A 21,703-nucleotide genomic window follows, 5' to 3' on the forward strand; every position below is an offset into this window, starting at 1 on the left:
TGAGTCTGCTTAGCTTTACTTGTGTGAGCAACCCCCATGATTGTTCACATGTTTGCAGGAAATAGAGTTTACAGTTCTAAAGCTCACAGTTTAGGATGATCCAAAGCTGGAGAGCATTTTGCAGCACCCCCAACTTCTTAACCTGCTCTAACTTTTTTGGATGATAAACAAGCAAAACGAAATTCTACCTTGTTTGTGTGAAATCTCCCACTTTAAATATTCATATTTAAAACTTACTGGACCAATTTTCTTCAAGCTTGGCTTATAGTTATGATTTGCAAAGCATCTACAAAAATATGATCAATAGACAAGTTTAAGGTCTAATCCAAATTTGATGGAAATCAGTGAAAAGATTCGCACTGATTTCCAGCCCCTTAGTTTTCCTCCTCCTCCCTCCTTCCCAAGTCATTCTTTTGTTATCTGTGAACAAAATTTCTGAACACATGGGAAAAGAATGTGCTTTTTACGCATCCAGTACATCAAAAAGGCTGACCTAATTTTGGCTCAAACTTTCCCCAAGCAAAATAATCTCTGGGCTGAGACAAAGCATGGAAAATTTCACTTAAATTTGGTTTGAGAATTTTTTGAGAAAAGGACGTCAGAATGGAAGCTGGAATTCAGCCTTCGCTATAGTACACTGCCTAGGCCAAGTGAAATACTGGAACTCCTCCAACTACAGAAATGTATCTTTATATAGAGATTAGAATTTAACTGGTCTTATATCATGTTTCTGAGGATCTAAAGCAGTGTAGCTTTTTTATGTGTATGAATTCTTAAGTATGTAATACTGCCAAGCATATTTGTTAAGAAATTTTTGAAAAGGAACAGTTGCTTCTCTGCTTCCAACTAGTGAAGTTAAGCCAAAACTCTGCACATTTTCTTTGCCTTTCAGAAACGTGTGGTTGCTGAAATTCCAAATCATATAATGCTGAATTCTAGACTGTACTTAGTGAGGAAGAAGTCTGATGTACTGACAGTTTTCTATCTTTCAGTTCTCTCTCTTTCTTTCTCTGCCCTCCATGCACACATTGGCTCTTTGTGTCCCTTTCTGTCTCATCCCATTGCTGTTACCCTCCAAGGCCTTCCCTCTGTCATTTGTTATACAAATTCTCAATGTCAGTTCCATGTGCAGCCGCACCAAAACAAAGAAGGGAAATAATTTGCTTTCTTTCCAGACTACTATTTTGGGACACTAGCATGCCCCACAACTGACTCACTCTGCTGGCAGATGAGATGCCCTCGTGTCAGAAATCATGATAAGATACTTCTGAAAGGTCCCTGGCAAGTAGGTTACAGAATACTGCTCAGCCAGCAACTGTATGTGATGAAAGGAGCGGATGCTATATTAATGTACTGCTATATTTATGCATTAAAAAGATGTAACCTCTTCCCCTGGCACCCTACTGGTGTTTGGGACCAGGAGTCTACAGATGCCTGGATCTACAGGGGAAGAAGCTCCCAGGGTTGTCCCAGAGCTTTGTCTCTGGCTGACATGCAGGGGCCAAGAAGGTAAGGGATGTAGGGAGTAGACCTTAATATAGATTAAAAATGGTTAATAACATAATTTATTCTTAGCATATTAGGTTAGTACAGACTTACCTTTACTGGCTTGTTAAGTGATACAATTATTCTCATAAACATGATGCTTGGAGAATGACAGCTTACATATTTATGTTTTGGTTGTTTGTTCAATTATTTGAAATATTCAAGCTAATTAAGAAAATTCTTAGGAGGTCTTTGCTCTCTGTCAATGTGATAGTCCCCCAAATGTCAAGGAAAATAACAATTCCTTGGCCATTAATCCCTGTTTGTTACCTCCAACTGTGTTTGCATAGATTCTGACATGCAGCTTTCTAACTTCTATTTTGTTAATATTCTATATTATTTTATGTTATACTCTGTTTTGAAAGGTGTGTAAAAGCATTAGTTTTTAAGATTTGTGGAATCATATAGAATATTTGATAGGAGCCTTTAACCACAAATTGTAAATGCACTTCCAATGGAAGGTTGTAAATCTAGGAACCCCTTTGCCAAAAAGACAAACCACCACCAAATTGTACACATCTCCTGATCTAAAGTACCAGTCTGGTATAGAAACAAGAAAACAGAAACAAGAAAACAAACTTTGTAAGATAATTATGTTTTTGAAAGTGTCCTGGATGTAAAAGAATGTGAGGTTGCTCTCTGTTCAGGATCACGGGGGCCTGATGCTTAGTGATGTGTTATCAGAGCTACAAACTAGATAATGAAAGCAGGTTTCTTTCACCACTCCTTTTTGCAAAGAAACTTTTTAGTTTAACCCACATCCTTCCCCCCCAAAGCATACTAGAAATATCCTTATTGAAACTGATTTCTCGTATAAAAACTCTGTCTGCATTCTTTTACACTTTGAGAACGCTTATTGATGGAAAATTTTGTACAAAAGATATTGGTTCTAACACATGTTGAAGGTGAAAATCTTGTTGTTCCTCAAATGCTTAAGATGATATAATCTTCTTTTGAGATGTATATTTGCAAATGCTTTGTATCTAAATGCAAGCCTTCATATAACTTCCTGATTCCATTGTTACATGAATAGTAAGATGTCTTATGTCATAAGGTCATTTGATGCTATAACTGGTTACTAACATAAGAAGCCATTTGAATATAAAAATATTTGTATTAATTAGGAATCAATTAGCTACCAAGCAATGCTTAAGCTACTCCTTACCAAACTGAAAAAGACAATTTCTCCAAGGATTTGTAAGAAGAAAGCACAATAACTTACTTGATGACTATTTAAATTTAAAGAATTATTTAAGTTTTAAAAGACTCTGATGAGAGCTGAAAGACCTTTATATAGGATTTAAGAGTAGACTCATTTGAAACAGAATTTCAACTCCTATTTAATAGTGATGGAACTAAAGGGTTATCTCAGAAAATGGGTCTGAATAAAAGAATTAAAACTCTAACTTTAAAGATGTGGTGGGAACTCTCAGAACACAAACAAAAGTCATTACAACCTTGCTGCATATGCATTAGCAGATTGCATATAAATGAGCAGAAATGCTACCAAGATAATCTCATAAAGGTGTTGAGCAAATGAAAGGGTGACAGCAGCTCATATCTGAATCTAACCAGTAATCTGAAAGAGGTGTGCCTTCCTCCTTCAGGGAGATTATGGAAAGAGAAGAGCATAAATCTCTCTGAATTGAGAGAGCAAATGGCAGCACTCTGTCTACATTCAGCTGTCATCTCATCTCTACAAGCAAGCAGCAGCAGCAGCAACCTGACAGCTAAGGAGAAAAAGGTGCCACAACACAGCATCAAGAAGAAGCAGCCTCCAGCTCAGCATTGACTCTGAAACATGATGATATCACCAGGACTCCAGCATCATTGGGAAGATGGAAGTTGTGAAAGCACTGGCAAGGGATTAGATTTAATTTTTTCTTGTAATTTTAATGGGATATTGAAATGTATTGTAATATCAGATATTAATTACCTCCCCTGTTAAAATTTAGATGGTTTAAAATATGCACTCCTGGGGAGAAGACATAGTTTAACCTTGGATTTAATTTGAAAAGCAAATATTATGAATTTTACAATTTCAAGACTGTTCCTTGAATGGCTTCTTTTAAGTAACAGAGTTTAAAACTTTCTTTGGTTGAGGACAAACAACCAAACATAAACATGTAAGCTGTCATTCTCCAAGCATCATGTTTATGAGAATAATTGTATCACTTAAAAAAATCAATAAAGGTAAGTCTGTACTAACCTAATATGCTAAGAATAAATTATGTTATTAACCATTTTTAATCTATATTAAGGTCTACTCCCTACATCCCTTACCTTCTTGGCCCCTGCATGTCAGCCAGAGACAAAGCTCTGGGACAACCCTGGGAGCCTCTTTCCCCTGTCAATCCAGGCATTTGTAGACTCCTGGTCCCAAACACCAGTAGGGTGCCAGGGGAAGAGGTTACATCTTTTTAATGCATAAATATAGCAGTACATTAATATAGCATCCGTTCCTTTCATCACATACAGTTGCTGGCTGAGTAGTATTCTGTAACCTACTTGCCAGGGACCCTTTCAGAAGTATCTTATCATGATTTCTGACATGAGGGCACCCCATCTGCCAGCAGAATGAGTCAGTTGTGGGGCATACTAGTGTCCTAAATCAAACCTACCAAACAGTCCTTAGTCCCACAAACTCCTGCTGCACCTGAGTTACTTTGCACACATGAATAGTCCTACTGAGTTCAATGAGGCTTTTCACTTGAGTAACGTTAAGCCTGTGCTTTAGTGTTTGCAGGATCAGGCTAGTAGTCGTATTTGTTTAGTTAGGCTGTAAACTCCTTAAGATAAGGGCTGTGTCTTCACATGTGTTTAAACATCAACTAGCACAAGAACTCTGATCTCTATTTGGGTCACTGGAAATTACCATAATACAAATCAGTTAATAGTAATAGTCTTAACCACCAGACCCAGATCTAAGTCAGTTACAAATATATATCCAGACCTTTAAAAAAAAATAAAAAAAATCAAGAGTAAGAACTTCAAGTCTTATTCATATATCACAGCTCAAATATGAAGAAGCAGTCACATCACTGAATGTGCAAGTTCTGATGCACTTTTATCTTACATACAGAAAAAATAAGAGTTGACAGAACACATTTGCCCTGCTAGCAAGGCAGACAAGGAAAAGGTTCACTTTTTAAGTTTTTCATAAGAAAATAAAAAAAAAATTAAGAAAGTTCAAAGGCATAGGTTTGAGAAACAAACTACTATTCATATTTGTGAGACATTAAGGGATTTGGAGAAATAAGTCAATATTTTAAGGTAATTTAATTTTTGGGTCTTATCAGTAAAATTAGGTTCTCAGCTGCTTCTCATTTATCTGGTTAAAAAGGCCATTACTGTCTTTGAATGGAAGAGTTTGGGAGCTCTTTACATAGGACACAACTAGGGGATGTGTATGCTAAGGAAACAATGATCAGTGTGTTATTTTTATAACTGCTAGGACAATGTTAGCTTGTGGTTGTTGGAGCAAGAGACTGTGTCAGGACTCCAGGTTTCTATTCCAGACCACATTACTGATTTGCAATCTGATAGAGTAGAGAAGTCATTTAATCTCTCTGTGTTTAAATTTACCCATCACAATCATAAAATCATTAATCTTTCATTCATCACATAGGTGATTTTAAATATTCCTCTTCATGCTTTGCAGGTACTTCAAACTCAGAATGCTGGTTCTTGCTCCCCTGAGTTCCTCTTCTCCTCCTGTTATCCTTGCTCTTTGCTCTGTCTCTGCGGCTACTGAGGCAATCATGAGTTCGCAAAACATGTCATCCCTTGGTTCTCCCCCCATCCCCCTTTCTAATCTGTGATAGTCTTTCTGCAGCATTTCTTGAGGGTGGGGCCAATGCCGAGGTGTCTACAGAATGAAAAAAAAAACAAAAAAAAAAAAACAAGGTAGCCACTGTTAGCATAGTGAAGAAAATGATACAACTGCAACAATGTAGACAATACTCCCCATGCAGTGCACAGGGCAAACAAAGAGCCTCATTCCATTCCTGGCGACCCAGAGGGGTCTGCTCGCTGTGCCCTTACAGAGAGGACCTGAGGACAGCGTGGGGGGAGGAGGGGAGTCTCTGCGGGTATTTTAAACATGTGCTGTGTGCCCTTACAGAGAGGCACTGCGGACATTGGGGGGGGGGGGGAGACTCTGATGGTATTTTAAACCCTTAGAGAGAGAAACAGCATGTTTTGGACGAGGAGCCAGAATGGCTGTTAGCTTCCGTGGCTTTCTGATATGACTGATGCAGCTCCTAGATATTCACGCGGCACTGCTGAGCGTCCCTCTGGTGTCCCTTCTCCAGCATGCCCTGGGATATCTTCCCATAAATGTCAAGAATCCTTTTGCTAGTTCTGAGATGAGCCAGAACGGACTCCTTGCCCCACAGCCCTCTGGTCGACTCCATGCTGCAGTGCATTTGGGCTTTGCAGTAGCCATGCGGAGAACAGTGACAAAGCTCTCTCCAGGCTGGCAGCACAGGAAATGAAAATTCAAATCTTCCCGGGGCTTGAGGGGAGGGGACTTTTCTTGGTAGCATGACCACAGAGCAGCACAGCATGACTGTCCAGAGCGGTTAAAATGGGGCATTGTGGGTTACCTCCCAGAGGCCAATACATTTGATTTAAGTAAAGTTGTGTCTACACTGACACTAATCGAATTAACAAATTCAATTTAGGTGCTACACCACTTGCAGAGGTGGTCTTATTAAGTTGATTTTTGAGGCAACAATTTGAATTAACAGTGGTGCCAGTGTAGACACAAGTGTACATAGGTCTAGGTAAGTGACTTTACAGCAACCTACATGGCCAGTGTAGATCAGGCCATAGCTAAGTGGTGGCTACTCTGTCCTCGGTTGCTGTGGGAGTGTTTGAGGGGGCATAGCTGGGGTGCCTTTTATGACTAGTCTCAGCTACTCCTACCAGCTTCCCCGCACCCATTGCCAGACGAGCCACTTCAGCCTGCAACCTCCAGGCCCAGACGCAGCGCACGTTTCTTAGCCCAGTCGCTGCGCATCGAGGAGGAGGAGAGGAGGAGGAACCGGGGCCGGGGCCGCCTGCTTTAAGAAAGGCAGTCTGGACCCGGCTCGGAGCTCGATCTTCTGGCCTGCTGGAGGGGAGACGGGGCCCGCCCAGTGCCTACTGCAGCGGCGCGGGCTGCCAGTGCGGGCGGGGAGGAAGCTGGACCTTGGAAGCCGGCCGGGCCGGGCAGCGCGGCAGCAAGCAGGAGGAGGAGCTGGGCTGGGCTGGGCTGGGCTTTCTATGCCGCGCTTCCCCTTCCTGGCCCCGTGAGTGCGGCTGCCGCCGCCTCTGCTCCAGCAGCTGCCTCCGGAGTCTGCCCGCTGCGCCTGCACCTGTGGCTGCTGCCCTCGCTCGGGGCTCCCGCAGTGCCCCGGGCGGGACACGCCGCGCTTGCAGCGTTCGCCGGGGCTCCCCGGGCGCAGGCGGGGCCGCTCAGAACGGGACAGCGAAACGGTTCCCGCTTCTGCAGTCCTAGCGCGGCGGCTCGGCATGGTGGTGCGGCCGCTGCTGCGGGCCGTGATCATGGGCCCGCCGGGCTCCGGCAAGGGCACCGTGTCCTCCCGGATAGTCAAGCTCTTCGCCCTGAAGCATGTCTCCAGCGGTGACCTGCTCCGGGACAACCTGCAGAGAATGACAGGTAGGGGCAGGCGGGGAAGGGGCAAAGGGAGCAGCAGCCGTTTCTCCTCCTCCCAGATGCCGCGGATCGCTGCAGAGTTGGGAACCGGCAGAAGTGACCCTGAAGGGCATGGTTGAGCTGGCATAGGGAGCATCCGAAATCCAGTAAGATCCTGGGTACCCGACCTACCTGCCCCCAGGCCCTGTCTGTGCATTTATCCTGCACTAAGGCACAGGGGTGCTAGGAGCTACCTGGTCCAGTGACACCTGAGCTCCTGTCTTGACCCACTCCTGAATTAAGTCAGTGTCACCTCAGCCCTTTGGTAATGGGGATCCTGCTGTACCCTGGCTCCTTGGCCTAGATCTGAACTTGAATCCCTTCAGGGACTGTATGGGCCCTTTCCCTCCTGAGATAGGTAAATCAAATTCTGGGCTTTCTAACCTGTGGTTTTGGGAATGAGTCCTTTGAGTGGAAAAAATGTGTCCTTGACCACTCAGTTAAGCAAAACTTTGCCCTGGGTGTCCTTGTCCATAAGTCCCTTGCTCAGGTTGCATGTCAATGGTCCACCCGTTCCAGCTGTTTGCACTTCGGTGGTGAAACAGTTGCGTGCATAGACCCGCATGTTAACAAATGTCCAGTATTTGAGGCATATTTTACCCCCAACCCCACGGAGGTACTAAGTGCTCATGTCTCTTACAAACTTCAGTTGAAGTTATGAGTGCTCTACAAACTAGGGCCCAAGTTACTGACATTGGAATTACTTCACAATTAGCGTGGGACTTCTGAAGATTTGGGCCATAGTTTGTAAAGTGCATTGGGTTCTTTTGGGTTGAAAGATACTATGTAAATGGATGATCTGATTAATAATAAGACCAACTGGGAGAGAGTGAGCCCAGAAGGAGACAATAGCTCCTTCTCCTTTCAGAGGCTCCAAATTCTGGTAAGAGGGGAGTTAGGTTAGGTGATGCAAGTCGGGAGAGCTGAACTGGTGAAACACAAGAGGGCCTTTTTGGTCACATGCATTTAAATTAAATAACAGACTTTAAAGTGTTGAGGTACTGAGAAACAAATCTTTTATGTGTACATATAGTTGAATAGAAACACAATCATTTGGAGGTAAGGGGTAAATTCAGTATCTCAAATACCTGGTTAAATAGTCACAATTTATAACAGTGGAACACTGCTTCTTGGCACTGATACCAGTGACTTAAGGCTTTTGTTGAATTCAGGGCTCTCATATTTTTTCTCATATGAACGACAGCTTAATAGAGAGATTATTTTGTGAAACATGTCCCTTCTCATTCATGATCACATAACATTCCTGTGGCAACTACAGTCACGGTTTACAAAGAAAAGTAATAGTAGTAATAGTATTAGAAATATTTTTAGCTGTCCTTTAATCCCCTTGCCTAGCCAGCATCACATGATCAGCTAGTTATCCACAGGCCACCCTCTCCACATCCCCACATCCTCCCCACATCTATAAACCATGGACACAGTTGGAAGGACTTGTGGTTTAACCATTTGATTGCAATTTGGTAGATGGGGTAAAGTACAATCCTGACACCACAGATGGACTATTGGTAGCTTTAAAGCATAGGGCTTTATCAGGAACCAGGAGAAAAGGGGTTTGTATTAATTGTGCACATTTATAAAATACAAATGCTCATTTGAGTTTTACCTCGTTCTAACATTTTGTTAAAAATAGATGAAGCGTTGAGTGTGGCTGGACTCTACATGCAATATAGGTTAAAACATTCCCCTTTGTTTCTTATAATTTTATTTGTCTGCAGAGGGCTTTTTGTGTGTTGCTTTGGCAACTGGTATGAAATTGATTTAATGCATGAATATCTCTGAGGATTTTAATGTCCTGAAAGCACTTGGCTATAAAAGCAGTGTTCAGCAAAACCATGCTTAAAGTGAATGAGTGCTCAGTAAAAGTACAGCCTATTGCTCAGTGTTTAGTTCTAGTGGTCTTTATGTTAAATCATATCTTAAGCCTAGTCTCTTATATGTTGTCCCTGGAAAAGGCCTCAAAAGTTTCAAAAGCACTGAGATTCCATCTATACTGCATTGCGCCTTCAGGGTCCAATCCTACACCATTGAAGTCAAAGGGAGTTGGGATGACCCCCTAAGTTACAGAAATGTTTAAAGGTGGTCACTGCTATCATGGTTGTGTTGATGAGCATGGATGGGTTGTAGTTTTCCCCCTGCCCCCTTATTAATCAAACATTTGACTATTTAGGCCAAGATTTTCAAAAGTATGTGGTGATTTTTAGGTGCCTCAAATATTGGATGTCCAAAGTGAGATGAATTAAGAGGTCTGTCTTTTCAGAAAGTGCTGAATACTTTCTCTTTCAAAATCAGGCCTCTTTAAGATGTCTCAAGTTGGACTGCCAGAAAATGAGGAACCTGAAATTGGTAATTGCTTTTGAAAATGTTGCCTTAATGCCTTTTAAAAAAACAAAAACAAAAACCCACCAAACCCCAAATAATACCCTGTCCACAAGCAGCTGTTGTAACTGTGTTAGCAGTGACTGTGTCAACACTGGCATGGTTGGTTTGAAAGGTAGTCTTTACCCACACACATTGTGGCTAATAATAGTAGCGGTCAGCTGATAGTCTTATCTCTGTCAGAGTCTGAAACTGGTACATGGTTGTCTTCCAAGACAAGCTAAACAGTTACTAACATTGGTGGTGTTTGCATTGTGGACAGGACTCTCTCTAAGCATTCTTTGACTTGCATATAAACCACCTTTTTCTACAATGAAAGTGACCCAGTAGTTTTGGCAGAACAATTTCAGTTTTTATGGGAGTACATAAGGTAGTTGTTGATGTTCAGCACTTTGACGCTATAAAGAGTTATGTAAGTACAAAGCATTCTTGCACTATCGATTTTATATCTGTTCAGGTAACTAGAAGACTTCAATCACTAGAGCAGTTAATTTAGCACCTTTCACAAATTACTTAAAATTTTCCTTAAGCAATTTTTCTATAGATTAAAAATTAGTTTTAAAAAAAAAAGTTGTTCTCTCTGTTTCTTCCATGAAATCAGTTGATTGGTTTTATTTTGCCCTGCTCATATACATTCAGAATGCCGCTGCAAAGATAATTTTCCTTGCCTGTCATTTTGACTGTGTCAACCCCTTTGCATCCCTTCACTGGATTTCCCTTCTCTTTCGCATCAAATGTAATCTACTTGTCTTCACATTCATGGCCCTTCATGGCCTATCCCTCAACTACTTATTTTCTTTATTGAAATGTTAACTCTCACCTACAATTGGCGTATGATTCCAGACTCTCACTCCCTTGTTAAATTTCAAACAAGCACTATTGTACTTTCTCCTGCGCTGCCTCTCACACTTGATAGGTGCCCTTGTAAACACCAGCAAAGCTACCTCTATTCAAATTCCTTCTTAAAAACTCTCCTTGGCTAGGATGCCTGTAACTAGCTGGACAGTGGTTAGGCTGCTGGTGTGCTATCTTGCTTTCACTGCTTATCATGCTGACTAATATTGTCTCATTGTTTCCTTTTACTCCTGCATCAGTCTGTCTGTAGTCATCTGTTGTTTGTTTGTTGTTCTGGTGTTCTTAGATTGTAAGTTCTTTCTTTTTGTTCTGTGTTTGTACAGTGACTAGCATAATGGGGCCCTGAATGGGGCTTCTAGGTGTTTAAGAAATGGGGAGAGGATGTTGAAAGAAAGATTGAGTATTCAGTTCTCTGTTTTGAGAAGCTACTAGACATCTAGGGTGAGATGTTGGAGATGCAAAACTAAACACAATGGGAGAAATCAAGGTTAGGGAGGTAGATTTGTGCAGTATAAAGGTGGTAGCTGAAACCATGAGAGTAGATAACATCTAGGGAGTGAGCATAGATTGGGAAAATGAGGATAAAGCCCCCTAAGCAATACCAACACAGAAGGATCGGGAGGAGAAACTGAAGTTGTCAAAGATACAACTGAAGGAGCAGTCAGCTGGAGAGGAAGAGAACCAAAGGAACACAGAGTTATGGAAATACCAGGAAGAAAGAGTCTTGCACAGTGCAAAATGAGAAATTGAGGAGGAGAATAGAGAAGAAATTTTTGAAAGGAGTTAATATAGCAAATTTTGTTCATGAGGAAGTCATTGGTGGCCTTGAGTAGGGCAGAAGCCATCTTGAGTGAGTATCAAGATAGAAGCTGAGGTAGTGGGAGTATATGACACACTCAAGAAGTTTGGTGGTAACTGGGAGGAAGGGGATGGGAGGCTAGTTGGAAATGCCTCTCAAAATTTTAACACTACTATGTAGGAAGATTGGGGATAACAATCTTGTTTTCCCCAAAGAAAGAAATGTGAGTTTTGAAGATTGTGGGAAAACCCCACATTTCTCAATTTTATAGCAGCTCTTATTTCAAAAAGCAAAAATTTTTACAACTGTTTACAAAGTATAGAAAGTTAACTAGAGTTAGACTTTGCCATTTCAGCCTCTGCCGCCCAGTTGAAATGTTTGCCAAGGGTTCAGTTATTGAAAAGAGTCCTAATTAATGCATGTTCTTGAGGGTCCTTAGCGTCCGCATTTATCATCACACTCTCCTGCTTTGTAAGGGAGATTCTGTGACGTCTTTTCTCTGTTGCTAAGCAACCTGTTGCCTGGTGAACATGATAGTATGTTGGCTGTGTAGTAACTTCCCAAAAGGACACATTGAGCTATTACAGAAGTTTCGTAAATAGGCATCCATTTTATGCTTTTATGAGAATTATACTGTCATATAGGTCCCCAGCTCACCAGATCTGTTATTTTCAGAGACCCAGATTTCTGTAAAAATCTATGGCCTTGTAACATGCAGGTTTTATACCAGTATAACTATTTCAGTTAGCACAACCCTAGGCTGGATGCAGTTACACGGGCGTAAAGAAAGGAGCCTTATACAGGTATAAATTTATTCCCTTTACCCGTCTGCATTTAGGAGGTATACCACTTTAACTGTACCAGTATAGTTAAAGAGGTACAATTTGCATGTGTTGACAAGGCCAAAGATTCTTTGCTGCAGCAAAGAAGTAAGATATATAAAAGAATACATCCAATTCCTTCCCCTACCTCTCATGTTGAGATCCTCTTTCCAATTTGTAAAACACTCCAGGATTTGAAACACTAGGACAACCCTGGTGTTCCTGACACTGGTGCAGTGTCACAACAGGTTTTAAACTAGCATGGTATTGCTCACAGTATGGACATTTTCCTCCTCCTCTGCCTCCCCTGCCACCCAAATAAAATCAAATCAGGATCCTGAACATATTCAGTGGATTGGAAAATCCAGTCCCAACTGCCTTTTGTGGTGATTTTGGCTAAATGAAAATAGCTAAACTTGCAGTAGAGTGATGAATCTAGCCCCGAGTGCTAGCAGCATGGGCCTGTAGTGTGTGCACCACACCCCTTACTGCTAGAGCGCCTGAGATTAAAATAGTGAGGCAGCAGGTGGAGAGTTTACATACTTTAAATCTGTATTTAAAAAAGCGCTTATCTGTCTTTAAACAGTTACTGGCAGTTGCAGTAGGGGAATGTATGTTGCCCCTGCCCTTTTTCCCTAACCACACCCAGAACTAGTTGGGTATAGGATCCATGCCAGTTGGGGCAAATGAAAATAGTAATAAGCGATGGGAGCTCTCAGTATTGTTAATACAGCAGGTTAAGCAAGGCATGTGCATGATGTGAGCATGATGTTAGCACTGAGAGCTGGTTTAATGATGATGTCATGGTGGTAGACACTGCTTTACTAAATTATTTGAACTAGCATACAATGAGAGGAATAGGGAGGAGTGAATATTTGAATCTCTGAAATATGTGTATGTACCTCCTCCAGGATAAGACACTCATGACCAGCTTTAACTCAGGTACATTTCCCTAGTATAACACCTCTTTGAATGAGAAAATTTACATGGTACTAGGTATCTTAGTCAAAGGTTTATAGTCTCTATAATATGTGTATGTGTAGCATGATATGAACAAGTACTTTGTTAGTTGAACAAACCTCACGATTGCTGACAGTATAAAAATATATTCCTATTCTGATTAGCATAATAGTTGGCAGATTAATGCTGTCAGTTATAGATACTCCGCTTCTGAACCCCATCTTCATCTCTGGCTTCATTGGTTGAGTGATCACTTCATGCCTGCATGAGAGGTTTTTAGATCCTGGTTACTTTGATAAAGACTTGGATGCCTAACAACCATACAGGATTCCTTTCCCTGAGGAACTGTAGTGCCACTGATTGAGTTCCCTTGTGGCTGCTCTGGGTCAATTACAGTGGAGGCCAAGTTGAGTTAACGCAACTTGAAACCTAAATTGGCCCACGTCCTGTTGTGTGGGAACCCAGTGGGACTGCAGAGGAGTGTAATCCCCTGCTTTGAGTTCCCTTGCCACCAAAACCTCAGGGCTCTACAATATATGAGGTCCTAGGAGCCCCATTCTGTGGCGGGGAGAGTCTCATCTTCCATTTTTATGAAGAAGGGGTTCTCTTGCTCTGTGTAACTATATCTAATTCACTGGGACTAAACTCCTGAGGGGCCAGATCTCCATGTCTTCTTCCTTCTTTATAATGCTGATCATGCTATGAGAATAAAATGACAAGGGCAAGGGAAATCCTCTTTGCAGTGTAGGCAGAGTAAGGAAAGCTGTGCCTTTTGGAGAATGGTGAGCCGAGAGCACATCTTGGGACTAGGAAAGGGGTAGCTTGGGTACAAAGAAGTAGAAGTGTCTGGATTCATGTTGTTTTGATTGTAAAACTGGCATGACTTTGAATCTGACCATTTCTAGACTCTGGAGATATTTGAAATCTGGACCTGATTTGTGTGGCTGATGTCCATTTCTAATATGTAAGTGACAGTGTTATTTTCAAAGCCTAGTTGTGAATACGAACACTTAGGCTACGGCTACACTGACAGTGGCAAATTCGCTGCCATCAGATCGATTTCTCTGGATCGACTGAGCGGTCAGTGAAGACCCGCTCAATCAATCCAGAAATCGACGTATTAAGACCACATTCTCAAGTGGCATAGCGCTGCGTCGACGGGAACACAGTTCCCATTAGCGCAGTGAAGACGGTGCGCAGAACAGAAGCAGAGAAGTCGACAGGAGTTACACAAGTTTTTTGCGTAGCTTGCGTAACTCCGGTCAACTGCTGCCGAATCTCGGAGGTAAGTGTAGACAAGTCCTTAGCCTTAATTAAGGAAGATATTCGTGCCCTTCTGTTGCTGCTTTAAAAAACAAACAAAACCTGGAGGCCACTTTTTCCAGTGCTTGAGTACATCAGTTGCATTTGAGGCATCTGAGACTTACTAAGAAGGAAAGAGCTAGTGATATTTTGTAAATGGAAAGCTTCTATTGTATTCTCTTCAGGTTTATATACTGCCCTCATCACCATAGTATTTGAGTGCCTTCTAATAGTGCTTTAAGTGTGCAGAAAACAGAAGTTAGAAGAACTGCAGCCAAGACCCTAAAAATTGTAAGTTTTTGGCACTCGCAGTTTTCCAGTGTCTCCCCATTCCCATCCAACTCTCCTGTTTAGGGTCCTGTAGCTAGCACAAGGAGAAGGCACCTGAATTAACAGTAATGATCCAGTTGTGCAAATCTGCCATGTATAAAATCAGTGCAAATTCTACAGTGGGAAGACTTGCAGAACTGGGTCCTAGTTAAAGGCCAGAAGCGACCATTATAATCATCTAGTTGATCCAAAAAACCTCACTTTATAACTTCTGCATTCGACTCCTAACTTCAGTCTGATATATAGCATATCTATATAGCAATTTGTGGGGGGCATGTGCTGTGTTTGGTGGTTTTTTTTGAGAGAAAAACCATAATAAATGGTTGCCATCTAACCAAATCAGTGTGAGGGAGTGCTGGTATTAAATGTTAGTCAATATCATGGGAAAACAGTAGCGTCCACAAACTATGAAAGCATACATCACTTATAAACACTCCCTTGTAAATTTGGATAAAGTGAAAGAAATAAAATTCTCTAACTATAGTGTTTCAGATGCATGTTGCTTTCTTCAATACTCAAGGAGGCATCCAGTTGGAACTCTGGGATTTTCATTTTGTCTTTTAATGATGAAGAAAACATCATTCATCATGAAAAGACATTAGTATCCACCAGATTGTATAGCTTAATGCTAAACTACATGCAGAAAAGTAGTCAATAGGACTTCAAGTTTTTGAGCAGGAAATTTGAGGCAGCGTTAGGCCCTTTTTTTCTTACTGGACCTTGAGCATTTATGTTCCTGGTGTGTTCTGTCTGTTCAAAGAGGCTCTAGTAGTGACTTTTTCCTGTTTCCTCTTAGGACCTGATCCTGCAAATACACACGAGTAACTTTACTGAATGTGAATGGAGCCACTTGCATCTGCTTTACGTTGTGATTTTTTTTTTTTTAAAGATTTTTTTAAAAAACCAGTCCCTGACAATTCACAATCCTTCTACCCTCAAGCTACTCTGACTAAAGTTGTTCATAGATTTCTGGTCTGCTAAGGGGCATTAATACATTGATGTGTGTGTTTTGCTTCCATAGAGGTTGGTGTCATTGCCAAGACTTACATCAATCAAGGGCAGCTTATTCCAGATGACATCATGACACGGTTGATGCTGAGTGAGCTGAAAAATCTACACCAGTACAACTGGCTGCTGGATGGCAAGTTACAATATAGGGGGGAATCATGTATGTGTGGGAAAGACAGGAAATGTAGATTGGAAAGATTGAGTCCCTTTGATTCTCTCACAATTAGTGGGCACCTACTAATTATACCAGGCTCCCGGGAGTAAGAAAATCAGAATTCTGCTTCTGAGTCTTCCATTAACTTGCTGTGTGACCATGGGCAAATCATAACCTCTGCCTCAGTTTCCCCATATGTAAAATGTGGATAACAGTATGAAATCTACCTTATAGGGATAGTGTGAAGTTTAATTAATGTTAATAAAGTGTTTTGTAATTCTTGGATGAAAGATCAAAATGGTATTCGTTCATAGAGCACCTATCACAGCCAGGTCCTTGTCCACAGTTGGGGGCTGCATATACTTTTTTGGGTTTGTATACATAACTTTTTGATACAGCAGCAGGCCAAATATGATTTCACTGAAATGGTACCTTAGCACCTTTCATCCAAGGGTCTGGAAGCACTTCAACTCTCATAACAACCTGTGAAGTGTTACACCTGTATTCCAATTGAGTAAAGCGAGGCATAGACTGGCTGAGTGACAAGGTCACAGAATGTCAGTAAGATTTCCCAGCTCTCACACTATCTCATTTTCAGATACATTCCTTCATCTACAGGTTATCTCAGAAAATGGAATGAGATTGATCATCTGTTTTAATGCAAATAGGACCTAAAGGAATATAACATTCACTTATGCCAAGTACTTCACTGTGTGTGCATCAACTCCTCACATTGTGGGCATGTCATTAAGCTGAAATGTTAGCTTTAAGGCCTTCTCAGATTTTTCCAGTATGTCGTTTGTTGTAAGTCTCAGTTAACTGAGTTGTCTTTACTCTGATGATAGGGTAGTAACTGTCATTTCCTAGTGGTATGCACAAAGGGCTTTCTGCAGCTTAAACCTCTTAGAGCTTGTCTATATGGAGAAATTTACTGCCATAGCTATTCTGGAATAAACAATTCCAGACTCCCCCTGTGGACACTAGAACGGGACACCATATACTATTTTGCTTTTTCCAAAATAACAATAGTGGAATAGCTTCTGCTATTAGTTATTGCTGGTCAATTGGCTGACGTAGACAAGGCCTTAGAAACAGCTGCTTAAACTCTTTGTGGGGAGATACTGGTTCTCTTGCTCTTCTTTCTCTCAAAGTAAGTTACGTTTATTCAGTAACAAAGATTATTTTAAAGATGCTCCATTGCTCAGATCTGTGTTATTCTCAAATATTTTGATTAACTACCGCCTAGATTCATAAATATGGTTGAAAGGGCACAAATCAGTATATTTTTAGTTTCTTTTGTTAATGATGCACAGATTCTTGTACAATCTAAATCAGTATTTTTACTGACCTTGTTCTTTAATAGATCTTTAGACATTAGATAATTGAGGGGTAGTGCCTGCTGTCAGTTTCCTTTTAGGCAAATTAATTCCTGGAACATTTCCAGTAACTTCAGTGGAGATGCAAAGGATGAATTTGACCCATTGTGGCTACTACCAGTTGCTTCCCTACTTTTGCACTACCTTGGAAATAAATCAGTTTTGTAATGAATGTTGAGAGGACACAGGATGCTCAGAATGCACTTTGTGGAGAACTTTTTAAAAATCTGATGTCTAGTCAAAGTAGCCTGTGAGGGCACAAAGGTGAATGGGAAGAAATAGGGAATGATAACAGCTATGGATTTGTACTTCGTTTTGGAGATAGCTGGCAAGTGAAATGAGGAAAAAGGGTAGGAAAGGACTAGTAATGGGACTGGAGGGACACTGAGGAAAATCTCCAGAAAAATGATAGGGTGTGCGCTGACCTCAAGTTAAGTGATAGCATAACCATCTCTGCTCTGAATTATTTGACGAGCAGTTTCTCTTTTAATATGGGTGCAGGGTATTTACTTTAAATAATGTAACTCTGCTTCTGCTCTCCTACTAGTTTATTTTTCCTTAAAGGTTTTCCCAGAACAGTTCCACAGGCAGAAGCTCTGGATAAAACATGTCAGATAGACACTGTGATTAACTTGGATGTGCCATTTGAGACCATTAAACAACGGCTCACTGCACGCTGGATCCATCCTGCTAGTGGCCGAGTCTACAATCTTGAATTCAATCCTCCCAAAGACGCTGTAAGTGATGCACAAATCTCTGGCAGTACTCGATAAATGATGTATTGTGTTTCTATTCTGTGTCAGTCACTGAAACAATGTGCTGTACATTTATTAGTTGTTATCCTGTAAGAATGAGTGCTATAGCAATGAGATCAGTTAGCACGTCTTGCCTCTCAAGACCATGAAACCTTTATGATAACACCTTCTCTCCAGGGAGATAGCATCACTGGGGGAGCCAGATTTTGGAATGGCATGACGACTTCTACTATTTGAGAGTGGTTTGGCCTGGGAATGCTGCCTAGGTGACTCGCTTGTCCTGTGTAGGAGAAAAGGGGTAATAGATTAGTGGATTGAAGGAGCCAACTATATTGTCTTCTGTAGGCTACAGCAACTATTTCACAAACTGTTATTAAGTGGCCTTGGAAGGTACTTCCTACGCTTTCCTCTCTGACTTCATCATTGAAATGAAGTATTATACCAGCAGCCACCTTTCCCAACCTGCTCTATTCACACAGTCCAGGCAGTGTTTAAAATCCAAATAACTTCATTTCCTTAGAGTTGGCTATATTAAATAAAACCCATCAAAAGTGTAACACAGAGCAGCTCAAGCCTCCCTGGCTTGGCTGCTCCAAGCGTTTCTTCTGGAGAACTGTTCAGTCTACACAGTAGATCTTCTCTCCCAAGAACCAGTCCCATCTCTATTTATTATCCACGTGGGCCAATAAGTCAGCAGAACCCACTTACCCCTTCCCTTCAGGAATAACACTTGCTAACAGGGCGGGGTTTCATGCAAACCCTGGCTCCCAGTTACCAAGTTGTTCTCTTAGTTAAATAATTAAATACTGGTTAGTGGGGCAGTCAGGTCATACCAGCAGTAGTGGCTGTTTTTTACATGTAAAGTAATGGTAAGTGGGAGTAGTGACTATATATATCAAATGCCCGCCCCCTGGACCCCATTCTTTTTCATACCTCTTCAAGTAGAGGTTCTCTGTACATGGAATTGTAATATGCATCTTGCAGTGCACTGAGATAGTTTGGAACAGTTGAGTGAAATCAAGAAGTGATTCTTGAGTGGCTGAAGTGCAGCAGAGTCCTGGACATCTACATCTTGCAGTTTAAAAACAAACTGCTTGCCTTTCAACCAAAACAAGTCATGGCTTCAGAATTAACACAAAACTTAAAACAAAAAGTTACTAAATTTGATGCACATTACAAAACATAAGCCATGCAGCAAATACAAATACCAGAAAACAGAACAACTCACCATTAAAGAAATGTTTGGTAGCTTGCCCTCTGGTTTAGCTGAGATTTATTTTTTCTTTAAATTGAAATTGATACTAAGAGAATAACAAAGGTCACTTAAACAGAAATATAAAGCCATGTTTGTTCCTAACCTTGATTAGGGCATTGATGATATTACCAGAGAGCCACTTGTTCAGCGTGATGATGATAAGCCAGAGACTGTTACAAAGAGACTGAAGGCTTATGAGGCACAGACAAAGCCTGTTCTGGACTATTACCAGTAAGTAGTAAATAAATGAAAATACTTCTCTCCATCTTAGGATGAACAGGAACAATCTGTTTGTATTTTCTCTTAAAATACACAAATTCCATATTGATGAATGATATAAATACTTAGCATTTTCCTCTCAACTTGTTAGACAATTACAGTAAAATCATATTGTTTATGGGCCGATCCCCACTATTTACTTGATTAAAATGTCTTTTCCAGTAGTTACTTCAAGAACAAAAATTGCATCATGTATAGCACCCTTTACTGCAGTTACAGAAAGCTTTACAGCAACACTCAAAATTAAACACTTTAAAAGGAAGGGCAAGTTCCACACCTGTGAAGGTCTGTTTTAGGAGGTATTTCCTTCCAGGAATTTTAGTTGTATCAAATGTCTGCCAATTTTTTTTTTAACTTCACTAGATGGCCAGGGAGTTAAGGTAGTAAAAGTTGGAGGGAATAAAGGGCCAAAATCAGTAACTGGCATCAGTGAGTAGAAAAATTTGTGAATTAATACAAAATTTGAGGCAGAGACTCCTGAGAAACAGGAGCATGATGTGAGAATATGGTCTGCTGCATTGCAGGGGGAGGGGGGAGAAATGGGTAGAGAAAGCTAGTCAAGTCTTGGAAATCAACTATTCCAAATCTGTTTCTTTAAAGAAGGGTGGTATTGAGTGTGTAGATATTTTATGAATGCCAGTGGGTAATAATGAATTCCCATGCAGATACTTAAACATTTATCTAATTATTAAATTAACCTTTTGTCACTTTAGAAATAGTCAGAGGCCTGCCAGTCCTTCCCTGCATATCTTGTATAGGGAAGGGAGTTCTTTCTCTGGAATCAAGAGGTTAAAAAGAGAGCACATTAGGTCTGCAGAGGTTTTGCTGACTTCAGTGGACTTCCTTGAGGGGTCAGGTGTTTGCACAAGTTCATTGTAGGATCAGGACCTATTTTATCAAATCATAGTGTTACAACAGGGTACTCTATGTACAAGTACCATTAGATACCACAGCTGTTCTGTCAAATGGTCCCTCTCAAGGCAAACTCCACATCTTTTCCTCTGATGGTTTAGTGTTTTCCCCTGTCAGTTATACATACTAATACAATCTATGTTATATTATTTGATAGCTCTAAATCAAGGCTTTTAGAGTGTCATGTTCAGCAATGGTTTTGTTATTTAATACCTGCTTACCTTAAGTATTCTTCCCCCCCGCCCCATTTCCTTTGTAGTCCAGTAGTTACTATCTTGTAGTGCTTTGTTCTTTGGAAAAGACCAGATGTGATATGGTCACTAACGTCACCCTCCCTTTCCTGTATACCCCTCCAGAAACAAAGCATGACACCTGTGATGTACCTAGTTTGACCTTTTAGAGAACGGAAGGTTGCTTTTGGGGCTGGACTCTTACATGTCACCAAAACACAATGCTGCCAATATATCTCCAACCAGGAGAACCTTTGAAGTATCTTTCAAATCTGAGGTGGAGATACTGATAGAATGGGCTAAACTGATGTCTACACCCGTTTTTGTCTCCTCTTTAGAAAGAAAGGTATACTGGAATCTTTCTCTGGAACAGAAACCAACAGAATCTGGCCCCAGGTGCACGCTTTCCTCCAAACCAAATTACCAGAAGTGAGCCAGCAGGAAGCTACCATACAGAGATGAAGTTGGATCTAATTTTTTTAAATGTTGTGAAGACAAGCTACCTGCTATCTCCACTTTGAGTGATTCTCTCGAGCATATTAGAAACGTGCAAAGATGAGTTTTCTTGTATGATGTACCAAACTGATCAATAGCTAAAATCTAATCTCAAACTGTCATTCCTCATCTTTGACTTTATGCATTCAGCTTTTAACTTCTGTAGGCTCATTTTAAAGCTGTATTTTTATATTAAATTTAACCTAATTCTTGTAAAATAACCAATTGTAATAAAAAACTAAAGTTTCATGTCTGTGCATTTGCCAAGAAGTCAGTCTTTTTTTCTGAACCACTTACCAGGTTTTTTTTGGAAAGTGTCAACAGCATGTGTCTTTTTTTCTCTTGATGTGATGTATTAGACAAGGCTACTTATGAAAACAACTCGAATAGAAGTGTTCAAACTTCACATTGTCTCAACTGCTCATGTTTACCAGGCAACTTTCAGCAAATAGTAACCCAATGCACTGTTCTGCTCCCCTGGACTAATTCAATAGGCAATGGAAAATTGGAATTTTACTTATGATTATGC

The 21,703-nt window shown here is 40.9% G+C and overlaps 1 protein-coding gene across 1 annotated transcript; it reads left to right on the forward strand.

Annotated features, from left to right (window-relative positions):
* The first annotated feature begins 6,675 nt into the window (after positions 1-6,675).
* AK3 (adenylate kinase 3) lies at positions 6,676-21,431 on the forward strand. Its single transcript, XM_067543055.1, has 5 exons — positions 6,676-7,210; positions 15,732-15,851; positions 17,813-17,985; positions 19,371-19,489; positions 21,018-21,431. Exons 1-5 carry the CDS (start codon positions 7,063-7,065, stop codon positions 21,139-21,141), a joined length of 684 nt encoding a protein of 227 aa, XP_067399156.1. The 5' UTR covers positions 6,676-7,062; the 3' UTR covers positions 21,142-21,431.
* Positions 21,432-21,703: the final 272 nt, after the last annotated feature.

Source organism: Emydura macquarii, unplaced genomic scaffold (assembly GCF_026122565.2).
Source record: "Emydura macquarii macquarii isolate MOO-44397 ecotype Brisbane River unplaced genomic scaffold, CSIRO-AGI_Emac_v2 contig_767, whole genome shotgun sequence".
Taxonomy (NCBI): Eukaryota; Metazoa; Chordata; order Testudines; family Chelidae; genus Emydura; species Emydura macquarii.

What these genes read in the sequence shown, in the direction of transcription:
- AK3 (XM_067543055.1), top strand. Translation starts at nt 7,063, where the DNA reads ATGGTGGTGCGGCCGCTGCTGCGGGCCGTGATCATGGGCCCGCCGGGC. An exon ending in CAACCTGCAGAGAATGACAG is followed by an intron (nt 7,211 to 15,731) that starts GTAGGGGCAGGC and finishes TTGCTTCCATAG; the next exon opens with AGGTTGGTGTCATTGCCAAG. An exon ending in TCAATCCTCCCAAAGACGCT is followed by an intron (nt 17,986 to 19,370) that starts GTAAGTGATGCA and finishes AACCTTGATTAG; the next exon opens with GGCATTGATGATATTACCAG.